This window comes from Vespa mandarinia, unplaced genomic scaffold (genome assembly GCF_050613455.1).
Source record: "Vespa mandarinia isolate Hongniang unplaced genomic scaffold, ASM5061345v1 scaffold_61, whole genome shotgun sequence".
Classification (NCBI taxonomy): domain Eukaryota; kingdom Metazoa; phylum Arthropoda; class Insecta; order Hymenoptera; family Vespidae; genus Vespa; species Vespa mandarinia.
Genome location: NW_028197195.1, coordinates 419,751 through 438,095, shown reverse-complemented (window position 1 = coordinate 438,095; position 18,345 = coordinate 419,751). Strand labels below are relative to the sequence as shown.

At 31.8% G+C, this 18,345-nt stretch overlaps 1 protein-coding gene and 1 pseudogene across 2 annotated transcripts; one reads left to right on the top strand and one right to left on the bottom strand.

Moving 5' to 3' along the window:
- Window positions 1-6,623: 6,623 nt before the first annotated feature.
- Window positions 6,624-9,453, bottom strand: LOC118450501 (nucleolar complex protein 2-like; annotated as a pseudogene). Its single transcript, XR_014983695.1, has 8 exons — window positions 9,206-9,453; window positions 8,809-8,907; window positions 8,569-8,634; window positions 8,288-8,493; window positions 8,032-8,203; window positions 7,835-7,956; window positions 7,367-7,484; window positions 6,624-7,290 (listed from the first exon to the last, which is right to left on the bottom strand). The product of XR_014983695.1 is annotated as a nucleolar complex protein 2-like (transcript).
- A 655-nt stretch (window positions 9,454-10,108) lies between these two features.
- Window positions 10,109-13,687, top strand: LOC146872047 (uncharacterized). Its single transcript, XM_085664522.1, has 2 exons — window positions 10,109-10,249; window positions 11,978-13,687. Exon 2 carries the CDS (start codon window positions 12,872-12,874, stop codon window positions 13,190-13,192), a length of 321 nt encoding a protein of 106 aa, XP_085520648.1. The 5' UTR covers window positions 10,109-10,249; window positions 11,978-12,871; the 3' UTR covers window positions 13,193-13,687.
- The last annotated feature ends 4,658 nt before the right edge of the window (window positions 13,688-18,345 follow it).

Sequence of the window (18,345 nt, the reverse complement as noted above, 5' to 3'; positions counted from 1 at the left end):
TATAATATATATATAAGTATATTCTTCTGTTTATTCTTAATATTACTGTTTTTATTACTATTAGCTGGACCGGAAAGTAATGTCGTTTCTGCGCATGTCGATATTTGATTGTTCAAAATTGTTAAAAATTTATTCGTTTGAATTTAATCTAAGAAAGCGACATTACTTCACCTCCAGTGTTTTAATGTATAAAGTCGTTAATGTGTAAACTTAATTATTTTTGTCATAAAATCATTTGCCTAAAGCTCATTAAAATGACCGAGTAAGTTACTTCTCCGTGCGAGTGTCGAGAAACGCATTTCTTTGCGTTTGGAAATATTCAGAAAATCTGAGCATCAGCTATTTACGTACACAAAGAAGCGGGCAATCGCTATTTCACAAACATAAAACATGCCATACAACTCTGTATAATATTAAAATCAATACTGGAGGTTCTCTTTCGTCCCAAATTTCGAAGAGCTTCACAGTACAAAAGTATTTCTTCGCGAAAAATGTCGGAAACAGCATTTACGTTATCGATGAGAATAATAGGAATTCTTGACCAATTCTAATTAGCAAGATCTCATTTTAAAGAAGAAGGTTCAATCTAGGACATATTTTTTCGAATTTTTGAAGAAGCTTTTTATTTTCATATAAACTATTTTACATAAAAAATACCATTATTTAACACGATTTTTTTGAAAGAAAATAAAGCGTTTCCAAAAATATAATAAAGATGTGTCCTAGACGAAATCTTCGTAATTAAAATGAGGCTTTGATCATCAAAATCGGTCAAGAATTATGTCTGTTCTCATTGATGACGTAAAGCATTATAAAACCAGGGGTAATGACTAGTCTTAACGTGCTTCGAATGTGCGATTTGCTCCTGTAGCAAAACATACGAATTCAAAGAACAATTTTTAAAGAGATTGATTACTGAAGATCAAACGTGGATTCCCTACGAATATATTGTATGTAAACGCTCGTTAATCGTCAAATAATTTAATTTAATATTTCAATACGGTTAAATTTTGAACACTGAATCGTTGATTACCTATAATGTCAAGAAAAATGAACGGTGTATTGACTTGAATGTTATCAAAATAACTTTCTTTTGCATTTCGACATATAAATATCGAAGATCTCCCTTTCCAAACTTCAAAAATTAAAACATTAATACTTTCAGGAATTTTGTTGTTATTTAAATAATATATACTGTACATTGAGTACAGTATACTAACATTTAATCGATAGCAAATTTATTTAAACAATACATAGATCGAAACTTAAAATAATCTTAATTTTAATTGTCAATATTTAAAAATTTTGATTTTCACTGTCGTTTACGACTTGGAATGTAAACAAAAACTTTTGAATTTTATTCATTTTCCAGGTTATTTCAGGAAAATACCTTGCATGAAGACTGTTTCATCATCGAGGGATTCAAATTTTTATATGGCTATTTAAAGTCTTTCTACCTGAAATGTAGAAGAACTTCTTTTGTACTAAAAGAGACTGAGAAAGAGAGAGAAGGAATGAATATGGAAGATAAATGGAGATTGCACAATCGAGAGAGAGAGAGAGAGAGAGAGTCAGGACGAAATAAAGAACAAATAGAAATAAAATAAGAAAAAGAGAAAGAAATCAAGAAAAATGGTCTAAAGCAGAAACAACGAAGGATGTTACACCTGGCCTTCTATCCGTTTTTCCTGCGTCGCGTAATTGAAGCTAAAGTACGGTGCACACGAGGTATAACACTATTGTCTCCGCTACGGGGGAAGAAACATAGAGATAGAATATTGGTGGCATCGGCCCATCGCAGCCATTTCAAATCTGAGTGACCACTCGTAAAGGAATGGAGTCGAGTTGAGTGCGAGACATCGAACAGTAGGGTTGTGCAGCCCAGTAAAGGACGCCTTCTCGATCAATAGACAACGAAGTCAATTATTCATTACGACACACCGTTCGTTACATTCTCCTTCATTACATTTTGTCAATCATTACTATAAAAATTATTATAGCCCTCGATCTCTACGAGCGAACGGATAAACAGCTGAAATTCTCACTTTTTCATTTTTTCTTTTATTCCTCCCTGAATTATTAGAAATCATTCAACGTATTATCGCGCACACATATAGTGATGTATTAATATTGTTATTATCATTATTGTCATTATTATTATTGTTAATATCTTTTTTTAAAAATCAGTAAATACATAGTGTTTTAATACGCACGGTTTTTTTCAATCCGTACAGTACATATTACATCAAGCCTTCTGTACAAGAGCAAAAGAATCATTATCTTACGTGGAAAAAATTATAATTTCCCTTCGATATTTTCTCTCTGTTATCTTCTATATCAATCTCGTGCTTGACGAATTTTACCTATATTGTCTCTGTAGAAAGAGAGGATCTAAATTTTACTGTGACAAGCACCTTGGTTTCATTGAATTTCGCAATTGGTAAGTATATACACTTACCATCACGCTAAACCTCTCTGTATATGTTTTATTGCATTTTGAACATTTTCTTTATTGTGTTTTTTCTCTTAAGAAAAATAATTGAACTTTATTCGCTAATGTATATTCGCTTCCCGTCGGATATATATCATGTTTATTTTATTATATTCTTTTCTTGTTCTTCAATGTTGAGTGTTTCGCATCAATGTGGAATATGCTTGTGACGCGTGGTGTATAAGATTGTGTAGGAGAAGTATATTTGTTCAAAAAGTATTCTTGTTTGCACTAAGTAATTGTCGCCTTTCGTTGATAGATTGAATCGTTTTAAGCTTATGATCGTATCAATATGCGCTATGATGTAAAGAGAATTGAACTCGAAGAAGTAGTCGATTCAAGAAAATTAAATTCGGTGCAATCCTTATAAATAGATCATGCTATTGGCGTATTGATCTTATAAGAAAATTAAATTATATTATGATTAATTCATCGTACTTAAAAATTTTTAGAAAAATGAACAGCTTTCGCTAGCATCGATCATGATCCTTCTTTTTCTATTCTTATTAATTTTCTTTTTTCTTACGGAGAATTGGAAAATTTTCTAAAAGCTTTATAACAATCGATTTTACATTATCGTAACAATTATCGAAGTTAAAATTTATTTTAATCATGCTTTAACGTAATGCGATTTAAACAATCATCATTACTTTATTGTTCATTCAAGTCGAATCATGTATGAGTCCGTTCGTTTTGCGAAGCACTAATTGACCGGTTATACAAAAATGAACTTTATGAGCAATACCACTCGCACGATTTACTGCTCACTTTCGTGAAATGGTCGATTTTATGGATAGAGTTATGTAACTGCGTGTAACCGCAAGAAAATACAAACTCTCTCTCTCTCTCTCTCTCTCTCTCTCTCTCTCTCTCTCTCTCTCTCTCTCTCTCTCTTTCTCTTCCTTTTCATTATGGTTTTACCTGATTTCGTAGACGACAAAAACGAAGAGCAGGACGTCGAGTCGACTTCGTCGGTAGAACGTAAAAATAGATGGAGTAAGAAAGCACACGATTGCGTGACGAGTATCAATATCCCAATTCTTAACGATCATTCGGATGCTATCTGTTCGTATTATCGTTTTCTGTTCATTTTTTTCCTTATTTTCTTTTCATTCTTTTCCTTCTACCTGTATAAATCTTACGTGACGCGCATGATATATATACGAGAGAAAAAGAAAGAGAGAGAGAAAGAGGAAGAGAGAGAGAAAGAGGAAGAGAGAGAAAGGGAGAGAGACAAGCAGGCAGACAGACAGATAGATAGAAAGGGAGAAAGAAATAGGGAGATAGAATAGGGAGAGAAAATGAGAGAATTTCTATACGATAATGTTAATGACATAGGAAATTAGTCAGAAATAAGCGGGAATGAAAAGAAAAGCTCGTTATGACATAAGATATTTTTTTTTCTTTTTGTTTTATTTCTATTTTTTTGTCAGAACGAATCAATGGGAGGGAAATAGTAAATAAATAAATCTCGATCTAAAAGTATTTCGTTTCGGAGCTCGCGGTAAAAGAGAAAACAAAAAGAGAAGAGAAAAAAGGGAAGAGGAAGAACAGAAGCATTAGGTAGATCATCTTAAATTAATTAATTAATTAATTAAAGATGAGAAGGTCCGTCGAAAATTGAAAAGAAAAAATTGGCAAAAGTACGAAAGTAAGAAAGAACGAAAAGGTAAGAAAGCGCTCAATCATCAAAACGAAGAATATAATCAAACAAAGGACCCAAGTTTAATTATCGAATTTATAGATGGATAGTTACAACTAATCCAAGATAGAAAGTTTCTAAAGGTTAATCGTTGTCCCATCAATTATCGCGTCACGTTAATCGTGTCCTTTCTTTTTCCTTTTTTTATTTTTTTTCCTTTTTTCCTAATATACTTTTTTTCGTAAAGAAAAACGGGAGCGATAGGATTGGAAGGAGGGCAGAGAAAGCAAAAAAAGAAAGAAAGAGAGAGAAAGAGAGTGCGTGTGTATCGATTTTGATAATCACGAGGGTGGCTTGTCACCGTGGTAAATCTACTCCGTCTAATTCTCTCACGGCAAGCCGGAGTTGCCCAGCTCAGTTACTTTGATGCAGTAAAAGAGAAGAAAGAAAACATAATTATAATAAAGCCGAAAGAACGACAAGAAAATGAGAAGGCAAAAAAAGAGGTAAAAGAGAAGATAGATATTAAATATATTTTTAGTTTGAATGAATGCTCTACTCATTACCTAAGATCATTACCGCATTAAACGTCGGGATGGCTATTGTCCACACGATTAATAATCTTATCAGCAATATTCCTTTTAATTCACAAAAATTTGCACATATCCAAGCAATTCATTCGAAATAATACTAATAGCGATTTAGTCAATGCTCGACAATGTAGCTTGCTTTTATAACATCTTACGGTATTTTTAACTTTATAAAAATTACTCAACCAAATAGATATATGATATAAAACGATACATGCGAATTTAAGAAATTATTAATGTGTTTAACAATTGTTAATATTAGTATTAACAACAAATTAATGTATACACTGTTTATGACTTTTGTCGGATCATTATTAAATTTTTCGCGTATAATTTTTCATTGTACACAAGAAATAGAATAAATATAAATTTATTATAAGTATATAAATATATGTAGTAAGGAAAAAAATTATATAATCATTTAATCGAAGTTATTTACTAGTGAACATGTCGAGAAAGGAATTGTAAGAGGATAAAATGTAAGAGGATAAAATTGGCTGAGTTAGCAAATTCAAAGTCATCACTACATGAAAGTGCTTTTATTCCTTTCAGAGATTGTTCATTGCGATAAGCGGCGTCAGGAATGCCGCTTTAAAATTTTTCTTTCTTTTTCTTTATACTTCTATACTCTAATAAGCGACTCTAATTATCTAGTAAAATGTCTGATATTAAAAAATACGCATGTCTATGCAGATATGCAATTACAACACGCGCAAGGACAGCAGGAATCCAGGTGCAGCAAAACTTTAATAATGATTTTAAAACGAAGGTTGAATGTACAATGTAGACATTTACACTTATCATTTGAGCAATAACAATTTTATGGTACGTAGATAGCAAAACTTAAATAAAAAAATGGCAATGATACATCACGTATTGGAGGGAAGAGCTTAAAACATTACGCAAGGGAGTGAGAGAAAATAATAATTCTTCTATCTATGATTATTCTAATGTTCAATTCGAGGAAACATCTACGAAATGTATTTATTTCACGTTTTAGTTATTTTTTTCTTTTTCTTTTTCCTTTTTTTGTCCTTTATGTGTAATTTGCTGCTCTTTTGTAATTTACAAAGCGAGGATGATCGGGTTTTAAATTGATCGATTATACCTTTTCTAATTCTTGCTAGACAAATTAACTGAATAACATCGATTAGTCTAAAGACATTAATCTACTTATATCGTATGAATAATATTAAAAAAGGATACTGATAAAGATATTTCAAGGGTCTGGTCGGTAAGCAATGATAATTCTTTCGGCTTTTATTCCGCTCTTTTTATATTAAAATTGTTTATATGAGAAAAGAAACATCACACTTTTCTCGTTTAACCGTCATTTAATAACATTGTTAAATATTAACATGGCATTTATATGGATCTTTGTTATTTCGATTTTTCAACATTTTCTTTCGTAGGTCAGAATATTATATTTTTATTAAGATTTATGAAAACTATCATCAATGGGATCTATCCGGGAATTTCATTTGGACTTGATACTTTAGGAGTAGATTTTTGTTATTATTAGCTACACCGTAGTGATCACGGTAAGCCGTCACGCCAAGTTTCGCGTTTCTCTGTCTCTTTCTCTCTTTCTTCCTCTTTCTGACTTTCTACGTTCGATATTTTTCGCAGACTTGGCACAAACTACTCTCTGAGAAAGTTTACATTTTGGGGCAGTTATCCTTAATTCGGTGAAGGAATTCATCATAGTTATGAAAATAAATCCTGTTTGTTAGAATTAAGGAGATATTGATAAAGTGTGGATTAAAAGGAATGAAAAGAAATTAAAGAAGACAATGATAATCCTTTGAAAATATAGTGTTCAGGAGTAACTAAGTAAAATACGTGTTTTGTTGTATATGTATATTTTGTAAATGCTTAAACATAGTTTGAAATGCCAATGAAGAAATCAACAAATGATCTACATTCAAAATATTTGATACTCGTATCAAGTATATTTCAAGTTAAATTTTTGTTTTCTTTATAATGACAAAGTTATTGAAATTGTTATGAGAATATTACACTTATTCTACATATTGCAACATTTTATTACCAGTCATCGTTATTAATATTCGTAACAATATCTGTGTTTTCTGTACGTTATCTATTTCAGATACTTTTTGATTTATCACTTTTATCTTTGATTTTTATTAGATCTCTTTAGAGATATATCCTCTGCTTTCTCTTATTTTATTCCTTTTACTTGTAACTCAAAGTTACTATATCTTTTTTATTTAACTTCCTCCTTCTTGGTTCCCTTAAACTTGCTAAATTTTATTCACTAATTTCATCATTTTTCGTTATATGTTTAAGTTTCTGAGCTTGATGAATTTTAATCCAGGAATTATAAAATTTCCCTAAAGCTGTACCCAGAATTCTCATTCTATTTAACTCAATTTTCGATTTCTGTCATATTCTTCAAATAGAATATACCCTTAGCTCTTTCACATTCTATATGTTTTGAATTTTTTTCTATTTTTTTTTTTTTTTTTTTTTTTTTTTCTATTGATTACTTTACTTTCTTACAATAATTTGTGACATTTTTTGGAGTTTTTGAAAAATACTTTCAACTGTAAAATATATATTTATAAATTGGACAACATATTATCATCTATAGGAAATAATAGGATAACATGCTATACTTACTTATATTATACAAGGAACATAAAAATCGGGGAAACATTAAATGGCTATCCTTTGCTGCTACTTCTAATATTAATCGGTAGAGACCATCCATTATACTATCTTTAAATATTTTTAATATCTAAAGATATTAAAAATAATTTAAAGATATTAGTTTCATTGGTACAGCTTTATACTTTTTATTAAAATCATAATATCTGAAATCAATATTAAAATATATATTTTTTGAAATATTTAAAAACGTAGATTTTTTATACGTATTAATTAATTACTAAACCCCCAATAGAAATGGTAAAATAGATATGAAAGTTTCCTTAAAAATGTTAGGTAACGTTTGCAAACAGGGAAAACATAAATTGTTGACTCGATATTACTTTAATTCTTCTAATAATAATCTGCTAATACGCAATTAATAATTACCATCTATTTAACTAAATAATTTATATGCAATTAATATGATCGCCAACATACCTGTACTAAAGGATATAACAAAGAGTGTAACATTAATTGTTTTTTTGAGAGTGTAATTGACTTGGATCAGAAGAATAATAAATTTATATGCCTCCAATTATATACTGCTTGAAAATTTTCTTCTATAATAAAATAATCTTATAAGCTTAAATAGTTGATAATAATTGATATTACCTTTTTCATCAAAGTTCCTTTACCTTTTTCTGCATTCCTTAAATGAATATCAAGCTGTCCGATATATAAAAAGGCATGACTGTATGCAAAGTCAAAATAAATCTCTATTAAAGAATGCCTCATAAAATTTATTTCTGGCGAAGTATTCGGCGATACATATTTGGAATTTTCTACGTACTTGACGTAGAAAATCGACTAAAAGACATAATTAGAATTTAGTCATTTATATGATTGTGACGATTTATATATTCTGATATAAGCAGAAAAATATAACTTTACCTTTAATAATATTTCAAGCAAAGATATCCTATGAATAGTTGCAATACGTAATGTATATAAAACTGCAACAACTCGAACAGTTTCTTCATCAATTGACAAAAATTTTAATAAGACTCTCAATAATGGTTTCTTTAATGAGAAAACATTTAATGTAAATGTTTTAAAAGTATTGTTTGAATGTTAGCTGATGAAACATTTTATAAGATCTATAAAAAATATTGTTATTTCAATACATTGCTGTACATTATTATTTATGTTATCAATATTAGAATGATACCAACCGTAATTAAATCAGTTAAATATGATTTTAATGAATCTTTCACTTTGATAAATCTTCTGCATTTGTGCTGCAAAATATGTATTAGTACCCAATTTTTTAAAATGTCTGAATGCAATATATAAGATAAATGCAATATACACAATTGAATGACTCAATGAAATACTAAAATTGTTATGATTAAGGTGCATTTGCTAATCACAAGTACATTAATTATATATATTACTTGATAAAGCCTACTTACATTTTCTTCTATTTTAAATTTTGTAGCGCTTTTATCTTGCGTTTCCGATACGGTTTCCGATACACAGCATAAGGAATTTCGAGTGCAATTTTGAATGTTCTAAACAAATAAGATTATAAATAAACTATAATATATTGATAATACATAGTTATTTTGATAATTAAAAATATATGAAAACATTATTTGTCAGTTTGAATATTATTCTGCCAAACTATTAATAATTATAACGTAACTCTTATTCCAGACCATCAAATGTTATACCATTAGTATCTTCAGAGTCAAAATCACTTTCATCGCTAGCAATCTATGATTTTACAACGAATAAATTATAAAAGTATATTATTAGAACATATTCTTTTTTGTATTAATATTTTAAACATATATACTATTTTTATACCTCTAACTTATCATTAGATTTATGATTTTGAAATTCACCAACAGATTCATTATTACTATCACATACATTAGATAAATAGGTATCTAATAAAATTTGATCATTTTCTTTTAAATACAAATAAAATTCTAGATACGTTTCCTTTAGCTTCTTCATTCATGATTTCTTCTATTCTTTTTGACTCATATCACTATCACTCCTTTCAATATCATCGGCTTTTTAAACCTCATTATTTCCTAATTATTAAAAGCATGGACTTTGGAATATATATATATATATGATTCTGTCAATCGTCATTCTTCTTACTATTAACCAATATCTCCAAAATTTTTTTGTTCAAAATATTCATCCTTTTTTCCTATTCTAGTAGATATTGTTGAATTTCTTATTCCTCTCTTCGTCTTCTTTATTTTCATTAGGTATAACTGAAACTAAATACACAAATAATTAATTAATAACATATTAATCGTTGATATCTTTAAATAATTTAGAAAGAGATAAGTATATCTAATATTTCATTTTACCTGAATGTTACGTACGTAATATATATATATGTATATTTAAATTGTACTATTTATTTTAAAAATATAAGTTATTAATATTTGACAGCTAGAACGTCACAAGGTTAATCCATCAACATTGTATAACCATTATGATAGATCGACAGAAAATCAATTTAGCTTCAAAATATCCTAAAATATTCATGAGAGTATGATGCTTACTGATTCCACCAATCAAATGATCATATTATCAATGGACGTGTTTACAAATTATGTTAGATTACAGTCCGATGAGTTTCGTATCTAGATATCGCTACGTACATGTTTATAGGCAAAAGAAATCGATTTTTAAATCGACTGTACGTGTTAACAAGTATCAGAAAGATCGACAGTATTTCATAGTTAAATTAATAGTAATCTATGTAATATGTAAACGCAAAATAATTATTATGTTATGAAAAGGTAAATAATTAAATGACTGTGAACAATATATATATCAAAACGGCCGACAATAAGGATCTAACAGAGTACTATCTTATTCGTTTAGGTATATTTTCCGTTTATTTTTATATATGCATATATTACACATCTTTTCTAATTTGAATATTTATTATTACAAGTATGTGTCACTATTACACAAGTACAATAATCATAGATAATTAAACTAATAATTAGATATAATTCTATACTATTTCCTAGCACGATTGAGTGATACTGTAAATGTAGTATTCAAATCAATTTGGCTAATGACATGGGATTCAGTAAATGTGATAAACATCTTGATATGTGGATTAAGCAATGTAACAATAAAAGCTTAGGAATCAATAAGTATTTTTCTATTAATCTTTTTTATCTTCTATTTCGAACGCTTTTTTAAGATCTATAAAAATTATTTCGCAGGATTTTTATCCATCATATTTTAATAATATTTCTTCATCTTTTCCCTGATTAATTTAACCACTATATTTCTTTCCGTTTTGTACTGCAGCCAATGCTATTACATATCTTCATATATTGTCTTATTATACGCTTCATCCATTTTTATATTTACCGTTACTCTTGTATCATTGGAAAATCATTGTTTTTTTTTCCATACTTTTTTGATTCTAAACTTTTTCTTCTATGATGTTCAATGCCTCTCTTATGTCATCAGCAAATTTCTTAGTTTTGCTATTTATTGCATTATATCTTGACCTATTCTGCTTTTCACCAAACTAACAAATTCATCTACATTAAATTTACTATAGTCCCTAGCAATAAATTATCTATATTTATTTCCAGCTTTAGACGTATATAAAACATATTTTAGCCACGCACGATCTGCTACTGCATTCATGATAAACTACTTGTATTTTCAGTTTATTAATACCAAAAAATAAATCTATAATTGTTTGACTATACTTTGTGATTCTTGTCGGTTTATTAATATACTGCTTCATACCTAAACTTAATATCATCGTTTACAATTTCTTTGTATAGAATGAGTCTACCATAAAGTCTATATTAAAATTTCTCAATACTATATATTCTTCTTTGCATGTACATTGTTCTATACATTCCCTACATTATACTATTTCTTCAATACTATACATTGCGAATTCCTTTACTATATCAAAAAGCTCACAAAATCACCGTATGATGGACTCGGTAAATGATATAAATGACTACCATTATTGTTCTTTTATACAATTTTTCTTTTATTCCTATTGCAACACACCAATAACATTTTATCGTCACTAATATTTCATATTTAATATCGTTTCTTACATATGATATTGCTACTTTCATTACTATTTTCAGAATTGCATCTAATCACATTATAATTCCTCGCATATTCACCTCACTACCTTCAGTTTCAGATAGTACTATAAATGCAGAAATTAGTTTGTTCATAATCTGATGTTGTATCTCGAATTTATGCGCTAACAAACTTTGTACACTTGTAAATAATATTAACTCTCTTTTCTGTAATCGCTATTTTATATCTTCCCAGCCGGCTTTCCTCTTCTCTTCCTCTATCGCTCTCATGAATGTTGGACATCCAGAACATTATGCTCCTCATTTATCTTCAAATTATAGATTTTATTCTTGTATAAACAGTTCACACACTTCTCTTTCTTAGTTTTACAGTCATTGTTCTTACGATCATCAGGACATTTCAAACATATTACTGGTTGTGTACAATTTTTCCCAGGATGATAAAAACTCCAACATTTAAAACATATCTTTACGTTTATATAATCAGCAACATAACATTTCCTTCATCCAATTACAGGCACCCTTTCCAGGACCAAATGTATTCATATTAGGCTTAAAGAAGAACAGCACTGACACGAGGAGCCTTACTTTAAGTGGTTCCGCTACGACAGATGGCATTTGCAAAGGTTCCCAATATAGTGATTTTTACGGAATATTGGATGACGTAGTACTACAAGATTACGCTACGAGACTAATTCGCCACCGTAGAAACGAAAGCCAATCAACCTAAAATTAGGAACTGTATGTGCATTGGACGAGAAAGCCTGCCTCGACTCGGATGGAAGTGAAAGCCATTGGTCAATCATCCCAACAAAAAAAGCTGTGTTTTCCATGATTACGATGCTCTTTACGAAGGGCTGGCAATCAAACTAACACCCGTTGAATTATCGCAAGGACCCGTACTATACACAGTAACAACAAAGGACGTTCGCTCTTACAAAAACTAGCGAGTTCGTTCCATACGGATATTCCATAATAAAAACAGAACATTCTAAGTTATTCATCGTAAAAGCATCACCTGGGAGAACATTCAAAGGAAAAACGAAGACGTCCGTAGAGAACATGGACATCTTCGCTTACGTAAATTCAAAATTCACCTACGTGGAAAGGCATCTTAAGCCGCAAATAATCTAACTATACGTCGATATTACACGACAGAAATGCGTGTAGAGCAGCAAGTTCTTAAAAACGCTCTCTCTTTGGCAACAATAGCACCCGAAAAAATGGCTTATGCATTAATGAAGCAACCGGGGTACGTGGCAGAGGTAATATACACCAAAATGTGTTCCAGTGGAAATAAAAGTCAGACAAACCGAAGACTCATATTTTCTGGTACCTAAGACACGCATCATTATGAAACAAGCTTCTCCAAAGGATTGCAATAAGCTATTACCCAATACGTACAATTGACATGGAACAATATAGAACATGGTACAGGGTAACTCCCAAATTAGTCGAATCAATATCTTCTCCAGTAATTCAACCATTAACAAAGCCACGATGGAGGTACATCGACCCCGAACACCTAGAAATAAGTAGTATTTATTCGAATGAAGATCTAAATAAACTAAAATCGCATATAATGGAACCAGCTGAGAAACCTGCTCTCATCGACACACTCGCTAGAGGAATTAGTGGAATGCATATAACTTCGGCCAAAATCTCTTTGTACAACCTGATGGATGAAGAGTCATTAAATAAGATCGCATCAAGTACGGCACAAAGATTTTAGGACGCCTTTATAAAATTTGGATTGACAAGCGCCGGAGTCCTAGCCATCTCCATGACCATTCAATTAATCAAATTCATCATTGATACGCTCAACCATGGGTAGGCATTACATGACATATATGGATGGAGCTTACACCTTTTAGAAGCACTATGGAGTTCGGTTACACATCTCCTCCTCCACCTCAGCAAAAGAGTAAAGAGGGAGAAAACACCCCCAGGCACCCGAGGCTACCGCCCTCAACGAAGAGAAACGAAGGTACTCAGCTGACGCACCCGACCGTGCGATAATGTGATAAGAGATTAACACGTTCATTCTAGCGCGAGCCACTGGTAACCCGCACTAGATTGTCTCATCGGATGGTGCTGATCACCGGCGGAACACATTCCATTGTGTTCTGAAGTATTAAACTATTATACACTGAAAATTAAAATAATGACAATTTAACGTCTATTCATTAAAAACATTTATTTTTAATAGTAATTATAATTAATAATGTATCAGAAACATAAGTTTTGTTTAATAACATAAACATAATAATACAGTATTATAAAAAAAAACACAAATACGGTAAAAATAACACAAAATCTGATACTGTTTCATTTATAACTTCATTATTTATTGTTTTTTGTGTAATTTGTTAAAACATTTCAAGCAAAGTTTTTGTTGACCCTTGCAATGCCAGGATGAACAGGCAATAATCACGCGCCGCCAGATGAAGCGCGATATTAATTCGAGCGCCGCTTCATAGGAAAAAAAATGAAAATTGGCCCCGGCGTGAACGTATTAAAGAGTGGTGGTCTCCAGATTAGTTGTCATAGTGATTTGAGGAAAATGTGGCGTAAAAAGCTGGCTGATTCTTTTGATGGTAGAGCACTGGCCGATTCTGAAAAAGTTTTGAACCAACATGATTGGGTTACTGATGGAACGAAATTTTTGAGCGGAAAAGACTATGTCAATTCTTGTAGATTGCGTATTAATACATTACCTACTAAGTCTCGAACTTCGCGAGGCAGAGTTAAAGATCGTTCGTGCTGAGCTGGATGTGGTTGTATTGAAACACAGAATCATATCTTGCAACAATGCCGTCATACTCATGATGCTAGGAATTCATAGACATGACTGTGTCTCCCAATATGTTGTCGGTAAACTTAGAGATAATAACTTTGTAATTGATGTGAAGCCGAAGATTAGGACATCCCAAGGCCTTAAGAAACCAGACATTGTGACAACTAAAACTGATAAATGTTGTGTGCTTGATACTTAAATTATAAGCGATAAATATAACCCTGTTCGCGCTGATGTGGAGAAAATCTCGAAATATGATGACCGCGAAATGATGCAACTGGTTAAGGATCGATATCGGGTTAAAGATGTTAGTGTCTTTGGTATTAATAATCATGGTATGTGGAGTTCACACTCAGCTAAGAATCTACTAGACAATAATCTTATTAAGAAAAGTGACTTGAAAATAATATCTTCTAGAGTCATTATTGGTGGTCTTCATGTTTTTAATATTTTTAACACGAGAACAACTATGTCTCGTCCTATAGTCACGAGAACATCTGTGACACAAAGAAATGGAGTAGGCTGAAATTTGTAATTCTTTTTGGAGTATCCGTTCCCCATAATATCTAAATCTGCAACGAGCAATAAAGTAGTGACAAGGAGGTTTTAGTGGGTATCAAATTGTTGTGGTCCCACATAATCTAAAGATCTGATCTGATGGTATGCGTAATGCATTTCCTTCTTATAAAAAAAAAAAAGAAAAAAAAAAATAGCCAAATGCCTTGTCATCTAATTAGTGACGCGCATGAATGGATTAACCCTTTGCGGTCGGTGTCTCCGTAGCGGGGACATTTCTAAATAGTCGTAGAAGTCAATGACCCCGCAGCGGACACCTTCGAACATCGCAAAAGTGACAAAACACTATTGTCCCCTATGCCTCGTGATTCAAATGTTTCGGTCGATTTACGAGATAACAATGCATAATTCTTTAGAGAAATTTACAGGCATTCAGTTTCGAATAAGCTCTCGAAAAACATTGAGATCGCTAAAAAGCTAGTCATTGTGTACATCACACACCTTATTTTACAAAAGTATCAATTTTATCAAAAAGTACTGCGAACATAATAAAATTTGTGTCAAAATTTTAAAAATTCAATGTAATTCGCAAAAATGAAAGGGTTTAGAAATGATTCGCAAGGTAATGAGAGTAGTGATGATGGGTTGGAACTTGAAGCATATAATGAAAATATGAGAAATTTAACGTACGATTTAGTATCTGATAATGACAGTGATGATAGTGACGAGTACATAGTTCCTCCTAAGAGACGGAATGTACTAAGAATTGAAAGTGACGTGGAGAATAGCGAAGGTGATGATAAAGAACATTTAGAACAAATAGGACACTCCAGTAAAAGTGACGAATGGGAGGACGTCACAGAAAAAAACGACGATTTACGTTTTACTTTCAATTTCAAAACTTCGCGAATGGTAAGACCACAAATACCTCAGAATGTAGCAAACCCATTGGACTTTTTCAAATTATATTAAATTAATTTATTGATAGACCAAATTGTAAAAACGACAAATGAATATGCACAAATGAAAATACGTGAGAAACAGTTGGCCAATATGTCTATTTGGCATTCGTGGGTGGACGTTACATGTGAAGAATTTATGGTCTTCATCGGGGTAATTCTCAACATGAGAACAATGCCACTTGCAAGCATATCGGAATATTGGACAACGAGTAGCAACAGTAAAATTCCTTTCTATTCGAAAGTATTTAGCAGAGACCGATTCCGCCAAATTTTCTGGATGTTACATTTACAAGGCAATGCATCTTCCAATACATCTTTGAGAACCCGGATTGGAAGGGCAAACAACTTTTTGCAGTATACTGACACGAAGTTTGCGGAATATTTTATATCTGGTAAGGATATTTGTATCGACGAATCAGTTGTCAAGTTCAAGGGAAAAATTGAATTTATAACATATAACCCAAAGAAACCGACCAAATGGGATATAAGAATTTACGTATTAGAGGATGGGGAAACCGGCTATGTATACTCGATTTTGCCCTATTATGGAAGCTTGATAACGGCAAATTTGGAGAAACCAGAACTTCCGGTTAGTTCTCGAATTCCATTAACATTAGTTAAAAAACTTTTGAACAACATTCCGAGTGCTTATCACTTGTACACTGATTGAAACTTTACAAATATTCCTCTTGCTAATGAACTCCTCCAACTAAAGGTCCATTTAACGGGTATTGTAATGCCAACTCGAAAATACTTGCCAGCTGCAATAAAAAAAAAAAACTATATTTTCATCAAAATCGACTGTGGCTTATAAGAAGGACAATACATTGGCCCTTACATGAAAAAGCAAGCGGATCGTGACCTTTCTGAGCACCAGCGATACAGCATCCCTCTGGTTACAGCGAGAACACGCGGTGATGATGGCATAATAAATGTACTGAAAACAATCGTGGCTATAACTTATATCAAGAAAATGAGAGCATGAAACGTAGCGTGATTTTGACAGATGCTTGTATCACTACGTCGTCCCATGTTTCGTAAAAGTCACTATATTGGGAGCCTTTACAAGTGCCATCTGTTGTCGCGGTACCACTCAAAGTGATGCTCCTTGTATCAGTGCTGTTCTTCTTTATGCCAGAGATAAAGACATTTGTTCCAAGAGAGAGAATGCCTGTAGAATGTAACTGTTGGCACAACTGATACATAAGCGTGAACAAATATTCTCGACGTCCATTGTGAACGATGGATGTGTGTGAATGCATGCTACAGTGGAATATCGTTTCTACACGACATTGTAGAACTTTCACAGTGTTGTAGATCGGTAGTAAATTCGAGATCTCGCAGTCAGCGATATCCAAAAGAGAGTATGTGATGTTTAAGGATTGCGTGGCGCAATCATATACTACTAATGCTAGTGTTGATCTCGCTAGGGTAAGTATACAAATATATTTTTATTGGATACATTATGCGTTGAATTTTGATCTATTCTACCACATAGAGTGTCGAAAAGGCAACTGATGTCGTTGATACATTCGCAACTTCTTATATTCTAATTTCCTTAACCTATAGTGAGGAACCACCTTTACCAACTGTCATCATGCAAGAGAAAGCGATCGTTGCACCATGCTACGCTGGAAAGACCCGTTTATCGGTATCATAGCTTTCCATGATGTCGACTACTATTTCGATTTATCGACTTTAAGTCTATTGGCGTGTACCACGCGGTCGCCAATATCAGTACGTATATTTATATTATGCTTGCTTAATATTTCTACTATCTTGAACGATCCTATGTATTTGTCGTCGAATTTATCCTTTTGTGACCCTTTCTGGAAATGTACTTTGTTTCCTACCTTGAAATCTACGACTCTCTGCTTTTTATCATAATACTTTTTCGATCTGTTTTTAGCATTAATAAAGTTTTGTTTTGCAGCTTCTTGAGATTTATTTATTTGTTCATTTAAAGTTCCTAAGTAATATGCATAAGTTTCGTTTTGTAGATCGTTATATATAGATTCATTAGGTGTTCGTGCTAGTTGATCTAATACTAACTCATGCGATGTGTATAGTGTTCCTTCGTGTACACTAGTGTTGTATGAAAACATAGCTATTTCAATCCATTCGTCCCATTCACTATTATCGGTAATGAAATGTTTTAGGAATTCGATAAGAACGAGATGCGATCGTTTGATCGAACCGTTCGACTGTGGATGATACGCACTTGTTTGGTTCTGATGAATTTCAAACTTCTTAGCAACTGCTTTTTATCAATTCTGACAAAATTAGAACCTTGATCACTTAAGATGTCTTTTGGAGAGCCAAATCGGCATATTACGTTTTTTATAAACGTATCTGCTATTTCTTCCGAAGAAGCTTGTCGAAGAGGTATTGCCATCGAATATTTTGTAAGAAGTCTTGAATTGTTAGAATATAGCTTTTCCCGGATTTTGTGGTCGATAGTGGACCTACAAATATCCATTGATATTTTATCAAACGCCTTCCCGGGCGTATCGGTGATAGTCATTGGTTGGTGAGTTTTTAGTCTGACGAGCTTCTTCGTCTGACAGCTTTTACATTGTTGTATAAAATTTTGTATGTCTCGTTTCAGGT

What these genes read in the sequence shown, in the direction of transcription:
- LOC146872047 (XM_085664522.1), top strand. Translation starts at nt 12,872, where the DNA reads ATGGAACAATATAGAACATGGTACAGGGTAACTCCCAAATTAGTCGAA.